The sequence below is a fragment of the Corvus hawaiiensis genome, chromosome 16, assembly GCF_020740725.1.
Source record: "Corvus hawaiiensis isolate bCorHaw1 chromosome 16, bCorHaw1.pri.cur, whole genome shotgun sequence".
NCBI lineage: Eukaryota > Metazoa > Chordata > Aves > Passeriformes > Corvidae > Corvus > Corvus hawaiiensis.
The window spans coordinates 7,370,945-7,385,875 of record NC_063228.1 but is presented as its reverse complement, the minus strand read 5'-3'; the positions used below and the strand labels follow the sequence as shown (position 1 = coordinate 7,385,875).

General features: G+C 47.4%; 1 protein-coding gene across 1 annotated transcript; it reads right to left on the bottom strand.

The window, feature by feature from the left end:
* Window positions 1–4,890: 4,890 nt before the first annotated feature.
* Window positions 4,891–12,717, bottom strand: TEKT4 (tektin 4). Its single transcript, XM_048320966.1, has 6 exons — window positions 12,172–12,717; window positions 10,562–10,632; window positions 9,133–9,276; window positions 8,078–8,300; window positions 6,730–6,884; window positions 4,891–5,246 (listed from the first exon to the last, which is right to left on the bottom strand). Exons 1-6 carry the CDS (start codon window positions 12,688–12,690, stop codon window positions 5,027–5,029), a joined length of 1,332 nt encoding a protein of 443 aa, XP_048176923.1. The 5' UTR covers window positions 12,691–12,717; the 3' UTR covers window positions 4,891–5,026.
* Between the last annotated feature and the right edge of the window lie 2,214 nt (window positions 12,718–14,931).

Genomic DNA, 14,931 nt, shown 5'->3' with positions numbered 1-14,931 from the left:
TTTCTCAGAGATTCCCTCTGCAAATTGAAAATATCCCCAAAAATCAGCACTCGCAATTCCCGAGGAGAAAAGCAGGAATGCAGGAGTCCATTGCATCCGTGGAATTCTGGGAGCCCCTTTCCCTTCCAGACCCTTTCCTTAATTTTATTAAAGAGTCTGCCACAGTAGAAAATGGATTTCTGGGAATTCCACCACATTTCGGAGGCGGTGAAAAGAAGGAATTCCAAAAAAAAAAGGGTTTTTTCACGAGTTTGTTTGGCTTTGTCTGGGAGAACAATCCAAGGATATTGGGAACTGTCAGGATTTGAATGGATTTATTCAAACCTCGTGGGAACAAGAAGGGTTCGGTGTTGATGGTTGGAACCTCAGGCACAATCCAGGATTTTTAGGGAACAATTCCATCCAGGAATGACTCGCTGGAAGCAATTGGAAGTTTCAGACTTGTTTAGAAGTGGAAAAGTTGGATGGGGTTTAACGTCGGTTTAGCGGGAATGGGGAGGGAATAAAACTCTGTGTTTCAGGATCAGCTTTTCTGCGGAATTCTGGGGATTGGAAAACATGGAATTCTGGCTGGAATAAATTCCTGCTGGGCGTGGGAGCTGGGGGGAGAATGAGGCCAAAAAAAGGAATTTTGGTGCGTTCGGAGCCTCTGCAGCACCACGGAGAGCGACCCCTGTTATCCCGGAAAACACAACCCCATCCTCTCCAAACTCCCCGGGAATTCCCTGCATCCTGATCCCCTCTGGAGTTATTTGGGGGAAATGTAGGGATTGATTTGGGAACATTTCATCCATGAACGGGCACAGACATAAATGGAATTTCAAGGTCATTTTTCCCGGTGGATCAAACCCCAGGATGAGCCATGGGGTGGGAGCCAGGTCTCCACTTCCTTGGAAAAGGGACAGGAATGGGAATTTCTGCATCCCTGGGAAGGACAAATCCAGGAGACAATTTTCAATTGATTTTTAATTCTTTGGCTGCCAACACCAAATCCCGGGATTCTCACTTCCCTGGGAAGTGCCCTATATCTCCCAGCTCCGATTTCCAGGCTGCATCCTGGCAAATTCCCACTGGGAGGGTTTTTATCCCTGATATATCCGGGATTTGGGCTCGGCCAAGGTCACCTGAGGGAATTGCTGCTGATGTTGGACCAGGAGCAGATTCTGGGTGTCCCTTTAACTGCAGGTTAATTACTGCACTTAACAAGCAGGGTAATTCCTGCCGGGAATGTTGTGGGAAAGAGGAAAGCTGGAAATTAATTGGAATTCTTTGTTTTTCTCCCTGGAAAGTTTGGGAATCATCCCTTGCTTCTGCCATGGAGCTTCTCTTCCAGAGCCTGTTCGTGTCAGGAAATGTTTTGGATGTTCCAGGAAATCCCTCCCTGGCTAAGAAGGCTCCATAAGCTGCCTACATTAGCTGGGATTTCCCAGGAATTAAGGGATCAAACCATCCCAATCCTTTAGGCTCCAGCACCAACAGCAGGCCCTGCTCCTTGCACTTCCCAGCTTTAGGATCCCTTTTTTCCTCTGGCAAATCCCACTGGGAAAACACGACAGGAACACCGTGTTTGCTGCCTTGGTGGATTTTTGCCACTCCATGTTTATTCATTCCCTGTGGGACGTCATCCTAAACAAGGTTTAATTTATTCCCAGCTCCTGGTGTTTATTTAATTCCCTCCTTTTTCCACCTGTGGAATAGCTCCATCCCAGCAGATGTTCCCTGAAACCTGAGGATGCAGCGGGAGTTGGGAGAAGCTGCTCTGGCACCGCTTGCAGGGAGGGGTTGGGAAGGTGAGAACTTTCCTGGAGCTGGGCAAGGAAAAAGGAAAGGAAAAGGGGGAAGGGGAGAGGAAGTGGGAAAGGAGAAGGAAGGAGGAAGGGAAGGGAAGGGAAGGGAAGGGAAGGGAAGGGAAGGGAAGGGAAGGGAAGGGAAGGGAAGGGAAGGGAAGGGAAGGGAAGGGAAGGGAAGGGAAGGGAAGGGAAGGGAAGGGAAGGGAAGGGAAGGGAAGGGAAGGGAAGGGAAGGGAAGGGAAGGGAAGGGAAGGGAAGGGAAGGGAAGGGAAGGGAAAAGGAAAAATGGAAGGGAAAAGGAAAGGGAAAGGAGAAAATAAAGAGGAAAGGAGAAGGAGAAGGAGAAGGAGAAGGAGAAGGAGAAGGAGAAGGAGAAGGAGAAGGAGAAGGAGAAGGAGAAGGAAAAGGAGAAGGAAAAGGAAAAGGAAAAGGAAAAGGAAAAGGAAAAGGAAAAGGAAAAGGAAAAGGAAAAGGAAAAGGAAAAGGAAAAGGAAAAGGAACATTTTACCCACGGCTGCAAAATTTGGGATGCAGAGAAGCAGGAGAGCCCTGGCCCCACAAGCCCATGGTGAAGCTCATCCCTGGGGCGGTGCAGCTTTCCCAGCCCTTGCTCTTCCTGGGTTTTTATTATCCCAGCTCCCAGCCTCTCTTTCCCCTGCGGAGCCCGTCTAAAATAATTACAATAACCTGACAAATTGGCTCTGTTTTCCCGGGAATGAAACATTCCCACTGCAGACAAATGGCTCTGGCTGCTCCTCGGGAAGGGCCGTGCGCTCCGAGGGCACACGGAGTTAAATGGAGCTGGGAGATAATCTCATTGCTGGCCACTCTGCTTTTCATTCCATTTTCCCTGCAGATCAATTATCCCCAGGAATTGAATCACAGGGATTGACGCCACCGCTCCCCGGGGGAAAAGTGGGAAAACAACTGGAATCATGGCAGGGAAATGGTTTGGGAAGGAATGGAAAGGGGCTGAATTCTCCCTGGGGGGCACAACTGCACCTGGGATCCTTCTCCAGCTTCTCCCACCATTTTCCTGCCCTTGGTAGGGTGGGAATGGGATGAGGCCCCCCCCAGCAGAGGAGATGCTCCTACAAACCAGAATCCTGGGGATTTTTAAAGTCCTTTCCAACGCAAACCAGTTGGATTTGATGGGAAAACAGAGCCATTTCACCTGAATTTCCAAAGCCTTCCCTCTTCCAACTTTCAAACAGGCTGGGAATAAAATCCCTCTTATCAGTAGAGGGCCATAAATGTGTCGGGACGTTGGATAAATGTGTCGGGACGTTGGATAAATGTGTCGAGATATCAGATAAATGTGTCGGGATATCAGATAAATGTGTCGGGATATCGGATAAATGTGTCAGGATATCAGATAAATGTGTTGGGATAGTTGTTTCAATGTGTTGGGATAGTTGTTTCAATGTGTTGGGATGTTTGGATTCTTTTTTCCCAGCCCATTTTTTCACTTCTCATGGATTAAAGGCTGAGCTTTCCCACGCTGAGGTTTCCCTTTTTCCAGGTGCTGCTGGTTGGGAGGAATGGGAATAACACTTTGCTGCTTGGAATCCTGGGAAAAGTGGGATAAAATCTCCTGAGAGATTTTTCCCTTCAGTCATAATCCTCTAATTTATAATAATTCCATATTATACACAGATTTAGTGGCTTCAAACAAAAACAGGGAAGGTTTAGATGGGATTTTGGGAAGGAATTCCTCCCTGGGAGGGTGGGGAGGGGCTGCGATGGAATTCCCAGAGAGGCTGTGGGTGCCCCATCCCTGGAATGTTCAAGGTTGGAGCACCCTGGGATAGTGGGAGGTGTTGGGGTTGGAGCTGGATGGGCTTTAAGGCCTTTTCCAACGCAAACCATTCCAGGATTCCATGATTTCTCCTTCAGGATCCAAGAGCTGGGCTCTAAAACAGAATCATGAGGAGGAAATCCATGAAAAACCCCAAAGGACAAACCAAACTCCTGGGCTGCGAACAGAGCTTGGATCCCAAGCCCTCAGTGCCATTTCCAAAGGAATGGGAGCAGCTCTAGCAGGAATTCCTGGATCATTTGGGCACATCCTGAGCTCAGATAACACAAAAGCTGGGAAACCCCAATAACACCCCCCATTAACGGCCTCTGCAAAGGTCCCTGGCCAGGGGGATTTTGTAGGAATTTTGCCTTTAAGGATTTTTTTTTCCCCCTTTGAGCAGCTGCTTTTTAAAAGTTAAAAATCCCTGTGATACAGGAAATCATGGAATTCTGTCCTGGGTCATTTTTCCCTGGTTTTTTTTGGACGTGTCACGTATTTAACCAACGCCCAATAATGGCTCCATGGCATTTGCTGGGGAAGCTGATGTGTTCCCAGCTATGGATAACAGCTCATCCACAGGCTTTGCTTCCAGGGAAAAGCTGGAACACAGCAGCAGCTCCATTCCACATCCCCCTGCTCAAGTGGAAAATCAGGATTGCATTCCCAAGCTGAATTCCAATCCAAGAAATTCCAATTTCTTTCTTTTTCCTGGAAAAACCCCCTAAATTTCATTGCCTTGAAGGTTAAAAATCCCTGGATTCATTTCAGCTTGGGAGTGCTTTTCCAAGGGGCAGATCAGCATCAAACCCAGAAAACTTGTGGAAAATTTGGGATTTTTATTCATAATGTTTGAGCAGCTTAAATTCCTGGCTGAGTGGGGGGATCCTCAGTTTTATTGCTCTCATTTCAAGCTATTATTATTACATTTATATTAATTAATTACATTTTAAAAATATTAATTCTTTTCATTAATTAATTTAAATTTAAAATATTAATTAAATGTCCCAGGGTTTTTTTATTATTATTATTCAAATATTTATACCTTTAAAAGATAGAAATATTTCCTCTCCACCTGGATATTGGTATTATTCCTAATAAATATTAATTCCTATTTCATTATTCGAGTGAAATCCCCCCCCCAAAATTATTAGGCCCATATGTTATAGACCCATAGGAGCTGTAATAAATTGATTTTCAGCTGCTTTCCACTCCGTTTTTATGGCTTTCATAGGACTTTTCAAGGGAAAACAAAGCTCACAACGATACTTAAAGCAGCAGGACCAGAAGCAAATTGAGTGAATAGAGCATTTTATGTATAATTTCTCAATTTCTTCCATACGAAAGCTCCCAGATTTGTTTTCCACACTTGCCAATGGCTTAACAGAAAAGAAGGAATTGTGGTTTTCTCCCAGATTTGGCGGGATGAGGACAGAAATCACTGTTTGTAACTCGCCACCTCCAGGTCCACGGGATAGCAGATGCGGTAGCTCATGCACTTCTGCCTGTCAATAAAAATGCTGTTGGCTTTCACAGCGATTTCCTTCTCCAGCTTCATCCTGGTCTCCTCCAAATTCTTCAGATTCTGCTCAGATTCCATCAGTTTTCGCTTCAGGGCTTCCAGGAATACCGTGAGTTCTTCCACTTCACTGATCAACCTGGAGGGAATTGGGTTAAGTCGTAAAAAGAGGGGATGGTGCTCCAACAGATGGGATTTGGGAAAAAGATCAGCTACAGAACGGAAAATTCATCAGGAAAAGACCTCAGAGAAATCCAGGAAAATATTGGATTTGGGATAAAGATCAGCTACAGAATGGAAAATTCATCAGGAAAATACATCAGAAAAATCACTCAAACATATTGGATTTGGGATAAGGATCAACAACTACAGAATGGAAAATTCATCAGGAAAATCTGAGAGAAATCCAGGAAAAGATTGGATTTGGGATAAAGATCGACTACAGAATTGAGAATTTATCAGGAAAAGATCTCAGAGAAATCCAAGAAAAGCAGAGCTCACTTTTCCAGCTGCTCCACACAAGTTTTCCATGATTTAGGCAGCACCAAGAATGTTTTTTGCTGCTAAAAGCAGTGGAATTATCCAACCTCTGTGTGGGATATTTGCATCAGGAATTACAGGATAAAAATTGTTAAATAAACCTCCCAGTTTGGCTGGATCAACTGGTTTTTGATCTCTACTCTCTGGTATAAAACTCCAGAGATCAGGAAAATCTTTACTCCCAAAGTTTTTAAAGAAGGAGCAGGACATCATTTAAAAGAAGCAGTAAATAACTCATAAAGAGCACAGAATTCCAACGAAAATCCATGAGGGAGAGGTGTTCCACTGCAACCTGCCTGTGGAGAAAAGACTGAATTCCTGGGAAAACAAATCCCTGTGTCTGGGTCAGAGCAGGAATTGCCAACATCCCCAGCCTGGCAATCAAAGGATTTGTCCCCATCCCTAAAACCCAGGAAAAGCAGGATATAGCCTGGAAAGCTTGGATAGGGATGGTTTGCTGGGTCAGGATCTTAAATTAGATTGAGATAACCAGAATTCCTTCCTCGCTGGATAAAGAATTCAATACTGGTTTTGCTGCAAGGATTTTGTGAGCCTGCTCAAGCTGAATCCCAACTTTTCCTAAAGGCGGGAAAACGTGAGGGAGGAGAATCAATTCCAGACTGATTAGATCCAAACGTGCCACTCAAACCTGGATTTTGAAAGGATTTGTGGCAGTTTTAAGGCAGAAAATCAACCACCCCCAGGATTTGCCTTTGTAACACCGAGATTTCCCTCACACAATTCCCAGGATCCACCTCGTGGCGGGTTTTTCCTAGCAAGTTACCCTGAGATTTTTTTGGAGCAGTTAAATCCAAAAGAAACCAGAGAGTTCAGAGAAGAAAGCGTGGAGATCACAGAGCTGACCGTGTGGATTTTCGATGTGGTTAAGCAGGAGAAAATGAAATTTCCCTCACTCATTTCAGCCACTCCTTTCTGCCTTTGAGTACAAAACTTCAAAGTCGTGAGGTAAAAAAATTCTCAAAACTGCCTAAAATCACTTTGGGATGGAACAGGACCCTTGAAGGAGTTGCTTCATTCCCTAAACTGGGGTTAATTTCCTAAATTGGGGTTAATTTAATTACCTGAACTGGGGCTCGTCCCTGCAGAGCTCGATGTTGGGCCTGAAGGACCTGTCGAAGAGCCTGGTGTGAGCCACTTTCAGGTGAGCTTCCTTATCCCTGATGGCTTTTTTGAGGTTCACAATGTTGGCTTCCTCATCCACAATATCCTTCAGGATCTGGGGGAGACATCCAAGAAAAAAAAAGTTCAAAAAATGATAAATATTGTCCCCCAAAATTGTCTGTTCCTGGTGAAGCGTTAAAGTTTTCAGCTCCTGTTTGGGCGGAATTAAGGAGAACAAAATAATTTGCATTTTAGGTGATAAGAAAATTCATTTGATTTTATTTAAAATGAAATACAAGAATTAAGGTGGTTTCAACCTCTTTATTTTTATTTTTACACTGAGAATCACACCTTGAGTTTAAACGATACAGAAAATATTCTGCAGCCTGTCCCATGTCCCAAAACCTTGGGAGAGATCCCAAACCTCTCCCACGTCTCCTGTGGGACGACAACACATCCCACCTCCACGGAGTGCTTTTAATTGTAAATTTTAACTGGAAATCCAACCAAAAAAATCAAGTTATTTTGAAGCAGAGCTGCTGATCTGCTTGGAAATGCCTGGATTTGTGAAGAAAATGGAAAAGACAGGAAATCCTGAAATTCTTCTCCTCATAACCACTGCCACACACGTGAAAAATAAAGATATCCAGCTGTCATTACCCAGCAGATTCTAAAGAATTATTACTTTTTCCCCACTTGCCAATGGCTACCAGAGAAAAAAGGAGCTGCTCCATGTTGGAAAAGGGGAAAAGGCCAAAGCCATCCCTTGTTCATAGAAAAATAAAAATACCAAGGTGGTTTTGACCTCTTTATTTTGATTATTACACTGCAAATCCCATCTTCAGCCTAAAAAGAAGCAGGAAATATTCCCTCAAAACCTCTTCCATGTGTTCTGTGGGATGACAGCACATCCCACCCCCAGGAAGTGCCACCAAATGCTAAGGAATGGGTTTTTTCCCCACATTTCCAATGGCCTAAGAGAAAAGAAGGAGCTGCTCCACGCTGGAGGAGGCTGAAGTCAGCCTTTGTCACCCACCAGGACCTGCTGCTGCTGCCATTCCAGAGAAATCTGGGAATCCTGGCTCAACCAGAGCTCCCTGATCACCCAGTTTTAGGTTTTAGCTCAGGATTCAAGTGTTTCATTCAACTCCATCCCAACAAAAAGCACAAAGAGCTGAACTGGAACCACAACAAAGCCCTGAAATCTCTCCCCGGATCCTGATCAAACACAAAAACTCCCAGCATGGATGAAGCCATTTTTTTAGAGGATAAATCCGTGATGCCAAAATTCCATCAAATCCCACTCACCTGCTGCAGGTGCTGCTCCAGCCGGAATTTGGCATCATCCAGCTCCCTGCAGCGGTTGTCGAAGGCCTCGTTGACCGCTGCCCGCTGCATCCTCAGGTCCTCGGACGCGTCGTGGATGATGCTGTTGATCAAGGACCGGAGCTGGACCGAAGCCAATTTTTCCTGTTCTGCACTGGAAATGTTGTCATGGCTGAACTGGGCCCAGGACTTCGGTGTGGAGGCACTGGAAGAACAGGGAATGGGATAAAATAGGAATTTTGCCCCTAAAAACTGGTTCTTTCCCTGGAAAAGTGGCATCAACCTATGTTTGGTTGAGCTCTTGCCTGCAGTGATTTCCCATAAGGAATGAGAATAATCCTTTAGTAAATTAATTTAAAATCCTTAATAAATTAATAAAAATCCTCTGATAAATTAATAACCTCTCATTCCTGTGGCTTCAGAGGGAAGTAAAGCCTGAGATAAAATCAGCCCGAGCTCGTCCATCTGGAGCTAAAACTGCTAAAAAAGTTCACACACGTTTTTGGTGCAGTTCAATCCTAGCAAATAAACGCAGGAATGCATCCAGGATTTCCCAGCTGTGTTCATTTGGAAACAAAAAAACCCTAGGATCTTGACAGGCTGGAAAAGGGAAGGCTCCAGGGAGAGCTCCGAGCCCCTTGGAGAGGGACTGGGGACAAGGGCTGGAGGGACAGGACGCCGGGAATGGCTTCCCTCTGCCAGAGGGCAGGGATGGATGGGATATTGGGAAGGAATTCCTGGCTGGGAGGGTGAGGAGAGGCTGAAATAGAATTCCCAGAGGAGCTGTGGCTGTCCCTGGATCCCTGGAAGAATCCAAGGCCAGGCTGGAGCACCCTGGGATAGCGGAAGGTGTTGGGGTTGGAACTGGATGAGCTTCCAGGTCCTTCCAACCCAAACCATTCCCTGTGGCACATCAAGCACTGCCTTTACATCCGTGGAGCTGCCTTGAAGCTCTTTCCACGTCCAATCCCACATGGAACTGAGTGTTGCAGAAGTGCTGGTGTTATCCCAGGAGGATCCTGGCGGGAATCACTCACTTCTCCTCGAATTTCACGGAGCTGGGGTGGAACTGGACGTTGGTGCTGTCGGTGCAGTAGCTGACGCATTTATCGTCGATGTGATACGTCTCCACCTTATCCGACCAGTCCAGCTCGCAGTTCTCCTTCTGAATCCGGTTGGATCTGGAAAGTTGGGATCGCGACTTAGTGGGAAGGAAGAGAATTCCCAAAGCCACCCCATTTGGGAATGCAGCTCCACCCTTTGTGCTCCACAGGACAACAGGACTGTGAACTTTCCTTGCGGTCTGGAAATTCCCAAACTCTCCCTCCCACGGGCATCTCCTGACTTAGATGGAATTTTGGGAAAAAATTCTTGGCTGTGAGGGTGGGGAGGCCCCGGAACAGAATTCCCAGAGAAGCTGCGGCTGCCCCTGGATCCCTGGAAATGTCCGAGGCCAGGTTGGAATATGCTAGGATTGTGGCAGGTCCCTGCCCATGGAACGGGACAATCTTTAATGACATTCAGATTTAAATTGCTGCTTTGTTGTTAATTAGAGCCACACATCCCTCAGTTAATTAGAACTGTAATTATCCAAAAGCCTGTGGGTCGTTATCAGCTGATAACACCAGGTGTCACTGTCACCCAAGGAATTAGGAATTCTGGCAAATGGGACTAAAATGGGGCTAAATGGGGTTAAAATGGGACTAAAATAGGACTAAAACGGGAAAAATGGGGCTGAAATGGGGTTAAATGGGACAAAATGGGGCTAAAATGGGACAAAATGGGGCTAAATGGGGCTAAAATGGGACAAAATGGGGCTAAATGGGGCTAAAATGATTTAAAAATAATAAAAACCCCCAAATTAAACTCATTAGGCTCCTGTCGCGCTCTAATTAATATAACAGGGATACTTTATATTAATTTGCATTTACAGCCATCGTTTAAAAAGCAGTATTTCATTTATCAGGTAGAACAGGAGCAGATTACAGGGCTTTTAAAACTAAAACGGGAATTTTCCAGCAGTGACTTCCTTGATATTGATGGATTTAGGATACAGTAACATCTTTCCAAAGGGTCTGTTAGAAATTCCAAGCAAATAATCCTTCGGAAAGGCAAGGAACACCCGTCCCGGCACAGAAATTCCAGCTTTAAAGTTCACACTGACATCTGGTGGCGAAAAAAATTCCTCTTGGGAAGCTCCTTTAATCCCAAAAATCCCTTATAATACAAATATATCCCAAGGTGCAAGGAGGTATCCAGGGAATAATTTTATAGCACTGGAGTTTAGTGTTGGAAAACAAACCCAACACAGTTCTGGGAAGCAGGAGAATCTAAATCTCCTGGGAAATCCTGAGGTTTCCGGGTTTAAATGGAATTCCCACAGCTCCTAAGCCTGGCCTTGGTGAGATCTTTACCCACCTTTATCCCAGGAATTCTTTGGCTGAAGTATCCTGGGAAATGTTTTACCTTATCTGGGTGGTCGCTTGGATTATGGTTCTTTTCAGAAGATCCCGGATATCCCGGATAAGATCAGCTTCCTAAAGAAAAACAGGGAGAATTCCGTGTATCCAGAGCAGGAAACACAATCCCGAGGAGCAATTCGAGTTGCGGATAAATCCTGAAATTTCCTTATCTACGCCTACGCTGTTATCGTAAAACCTGGAATTTTGGAGGCAGCACATCCTGAGGGAACTCAGCCCTAAACCTATGGGGGCTGAAAAACCTGGAATACTTCTAAAGCCTGGGAATTCTGTGTATTCCATGAAAAAGTCTCTGTGCTATCCTATTCTGGAAGGAATTCTTCCCTGGCACAGATTCCCAGAGAAGCCGTGGCTGTCCCACCCCTGGAATGTCCAAGGCCAGGTTGGACAGGGCTTGGAGCAACCTGGGATAGTGGGAGAGGGTGGGAACAGTGGGAAGAGGTGGAAATCGATTTTTAAGGTCCCATCCATCCCAAACTATTCCAGGATTCCATGATCCCATCAAATTAAATGGAATAAATGAATTCCTTGCTCAGTTTTGAGGTAAGGAAAAACCAGGGAACATCCCTGTGCCTGGCACCAGATTAATCAGGTTCGACTTGATGACCTTTAAAGTCTTTCCCAACCTAAAAATTCCCCCAATTCCCTGAATTTTGTAACAATTCCCACATGGAAATATCCTACCCCAACTCTCCCCTGTTTGTTTTTGACTGGAAAAACCTCTCCGATCTTGATTATAAATCAGAAATGACACACAATTCCCAATCAAAACATTCCTAAATCCTATCCTGCCATGGACTATGTAGAATCTTAGAATATCCTGAGTTGGGAAGGATCCACAGGGATCGAGGAATTCCTGGTTCTGCCCAGGATAATCCCCAAAATCCCACCAGCTGCCACTGCCCAAACAGTCTGATCAATATTTTTCTAATATTAATCCTCTGGTTTAATGAGTAACGGATCATGAACTGACTCTGATTGGAGGCTGCAGGTAAATAATCATTAATTAATTTGTGGGATATTGGAATAGGTGATATTCCAGGATGGAATGAAATGTGTTTTCTGTAACATCCAGCACAAGAATGACATCAGCTTGGAAGGGAATCTCGGTGCCAGGGTTGGATCATCACCTTGGCACGACTCAGGGAAAATGAATGACAGAAAACGCCAACATTTGGACAATCTGAGCACGGAAACGGGCAAGGAATATCCCATTGCTCCCGAACTTTTGGACTCTGGACTTTTAAAGTGCACCCTGCAGAGAGGAGAGGATTTAAGGCAAACAGAGAAGGAATTTATGACAGAATAGGATGCTCTTGTCGGTGCAGAAAAGCTCTGGTTTGGTTTTGTTCGGGTCTGGGCTGAGAGAGAGGGGGGATCTGCTCTCCTCTAGCCACACGCATGTGATTTGAAACACTTTTTAAACACGAGAAGGACTGGGAAAAATCCTTGGAGTGACACAGGGACAGAAAATCCTTGGTGCTTCAGAGCCGTGCGTTGCAGGAGACCCTTCCAGCAGCCGCAGTTTCGCCTCCTCATCGCTGCTCCTCATCGCAGCCGTGCCAGGGCTCTCACCAACCTTCAGGTCCCGCTCACCTTCAGCAGCTGCCTCTCCACCTCATCGATCACCAGGTCCGGGGGCTGCCTCCTCTCCCGGCACTCCAGGTTATCGATGACCACGCTGTAGGGCACCTCGGTGGCATCGAGCGCCCGCTCCAGCCGCAGCTTCTGCGCCGCCAGCAAGTTGGTCTCGGCGTCCAGCTCCATGATCTCCTTCTGCAGCTCCACCCTCCAGAAGTGGATGTCCTGCAGCCGCTGGCCCAGGGTGGTCTTGGAGTACTCCTGAGCCCGCTGGGCGCTGGCAGCCGCATGTTTCATCAGGTGCTGCGACTCGGCGCGGCCGCGCTCCGCCTCCTCGCTCGCCGTGAACGCCTTGTAGTAAACGCCCGCGTTCCTGCGGTGCCACTCGGGCACCTGGTACTTGGAGGTGCGGAAGCCGGCCATGGCCATGCCGCAGCAGGAGCGCGGCCTGTCGCTGCGGAGCACATCGCAGATCTTGCTGGGCAGCGGGCAGGAGGGCACGACCGTGGGCTGCGGCTCGTCGGGCTGCGCCATGGCGGAGCCTCCGCCGCTCCCCCGCCGCCTGCGCTGCCGCCGCCAGAGTCCTCCCGTCACCACAGCAACGGGGAGGCGGGGCCGCGAGCTGATGGACAGCTTTAGCCACCAATCAGAGCGCGGATACGCCCCGAGAGCGGCGCTGATTGGCGGGTGTGCTTTCTGCCCCCGCCTGTCCCCGTCACCGTGGCAACGAGCCGCGTGGGTGAGGGAGGTGTCATGGCGGCGCGGGCCTCAAACACCTCCAGGGGCGGTGATTCCAGCACCTCCCTGGGCACCTGTTCCAATGTCAGCACATGGAGAGTGAAAGGAATTTCCCTGGAATCCAATGGGAATCCCGTGCCCCGGTTTAAGGGCGTTTCCTCTGATCCGCTCCCTGCAGCCGAAGCAGGACAGAGCGATGCACCCTCCCTGCAATCCCCGTGCCTGGGGCTTTGCTTTTCCAACTGGCCCCTTCCCGAGGGAGCAATTTGCAGGGAATTCTGGCACGTCCAACACGGAGATGGGAATCCAAGCTGTTGCCGTATTTTTCTTTCCTTGCAACGCAGCTCCAGCTGCTCCCGCTCGGAGCTGACCTTTCCCAAGGAATACGGAGATGTTGTTCCCAGATTTCTCCCGGTTTAATTTCTCGGGATGACTTTTCCAAATGAAGGTGGATGATGAGAATTCCAGGCGCTGCCGCTGCTCCGCATGGATGGGGGAAGGGAGCTTCTCCCGGGATCTGGGAGTGCGGCATTCCCAGCAGAGCCTGAGCAACATTCCCAGGAGCTCCTGGATTTCAAGGAGCACAGATTGAGATCCCAGGAAATTCTGGAATCATTGGCATTCCCAGCGGGAGGAGTTCCTAATGGGATGCACGTAGGGTAACATTCCTTGTTTTCCATGTGGGGACCATTCCTTGTTTTCCACAAGGCTCAAGTTCCCAGCGAATCCCTCTCCAAAGCAAATCCTTATTCCAGGAGAGGCCACAAGGAAAAGCAGGAAGGGAGAAGGAGCTTCCCTATAAAATATTCACCGGCTCTGCTCTGCTGGAGCTTCCCGAGGAATTTGGGAATCTGGGATAATGAGGCTGAGCTGCTTTTCCCGGCATTTCTGCCTCATCCTTTATTAATGTGCCCTTTCCATGACTTTCTCGGGATGGCTTTTCCTGAAGGAGCTTTGATCCCTTTGTTCCTCAGCAAGGAAGGGAAAATACCTCGGAAAAGGGAATTTGCTTAAAGGATCCTTGGAATTTTTTGTTTTAATCTCCAATCCTGGAATGGTTTGGATCGGATGGGATTTTATGGAGCATCCCATTCCAGCCCTTCCATGGACAGGGACACTTCCAGCATCCCAGGCTGCGCCAAACTCCATCCTTGGACACTTCCAGGGATCCAGGGGCAGCCACAGCTTCTCTGGGAATTCCAGCCCAGCCAGGAATCCTTTCCCAATATCCCATTTATCCCTGCCCTCTGACATAGTTGGAAGCCATTCCCATTTGTCCTGGCATTCTGTGCCCTTGGGAATATTCCCTCACCACCTTTCCTGGAGATTCCAATCCTTCCTGCCCAGGTGAGGGGATTTTTCTGGGAAAAGCAGCCTTAGCTGGGCTTATCCCACTTTTTTTGTGCCGGGAATCCTTCTCCATCCTTGCAATGATGGAGCTGGCTGGCAGAGGGAAATCCAGGGAAATCAAACCAAGGGAAAACCGGGATAACACCAGCGGAGAGTGGGAGAGATTCCAGCGGGAGCGAGGTCAGCCCGGGAATCGTCGCAAGGAAAACCCGGCTGGTTCCCATGGAAACGCCCAGCCGGGATTTCACGCTCCGAGTGCACGAGATTAAAGTCAGCATTCCATAAAAAAAACCGGGAAAAGCCCAGGGAGGGAATCCTGAGGGAACCCCCGCAGCACCTTTATTTTTCCATCATGGAATGCGTGGATAACTGGGAATATTTCGGAGTGGGGCACAATTCCAGGGAGCTGCTCCGAGTTCTGACCCTCCCCAGGTGATTTTCCACGATTCCAGAGGGTTTGGAATCATTTTGCCTTGGGATAATCGGTGGTACCAGGAGCTCATTGGGAATTCAAGGAATTTTAAGGCGTAAATGGAAGAAAATTAAGGGGAAAAAAAGGGAATAGGAGGAGCTTGGAGGTCAGGAATCCGTAAAAATCCTGATTTTCTTCTTGGGGAAAACGAGGAATTGCTGGATTTGGGAGGGAAAAGGATTTTTAAGGAATTTTTTACTCCCTGCCAACACCTC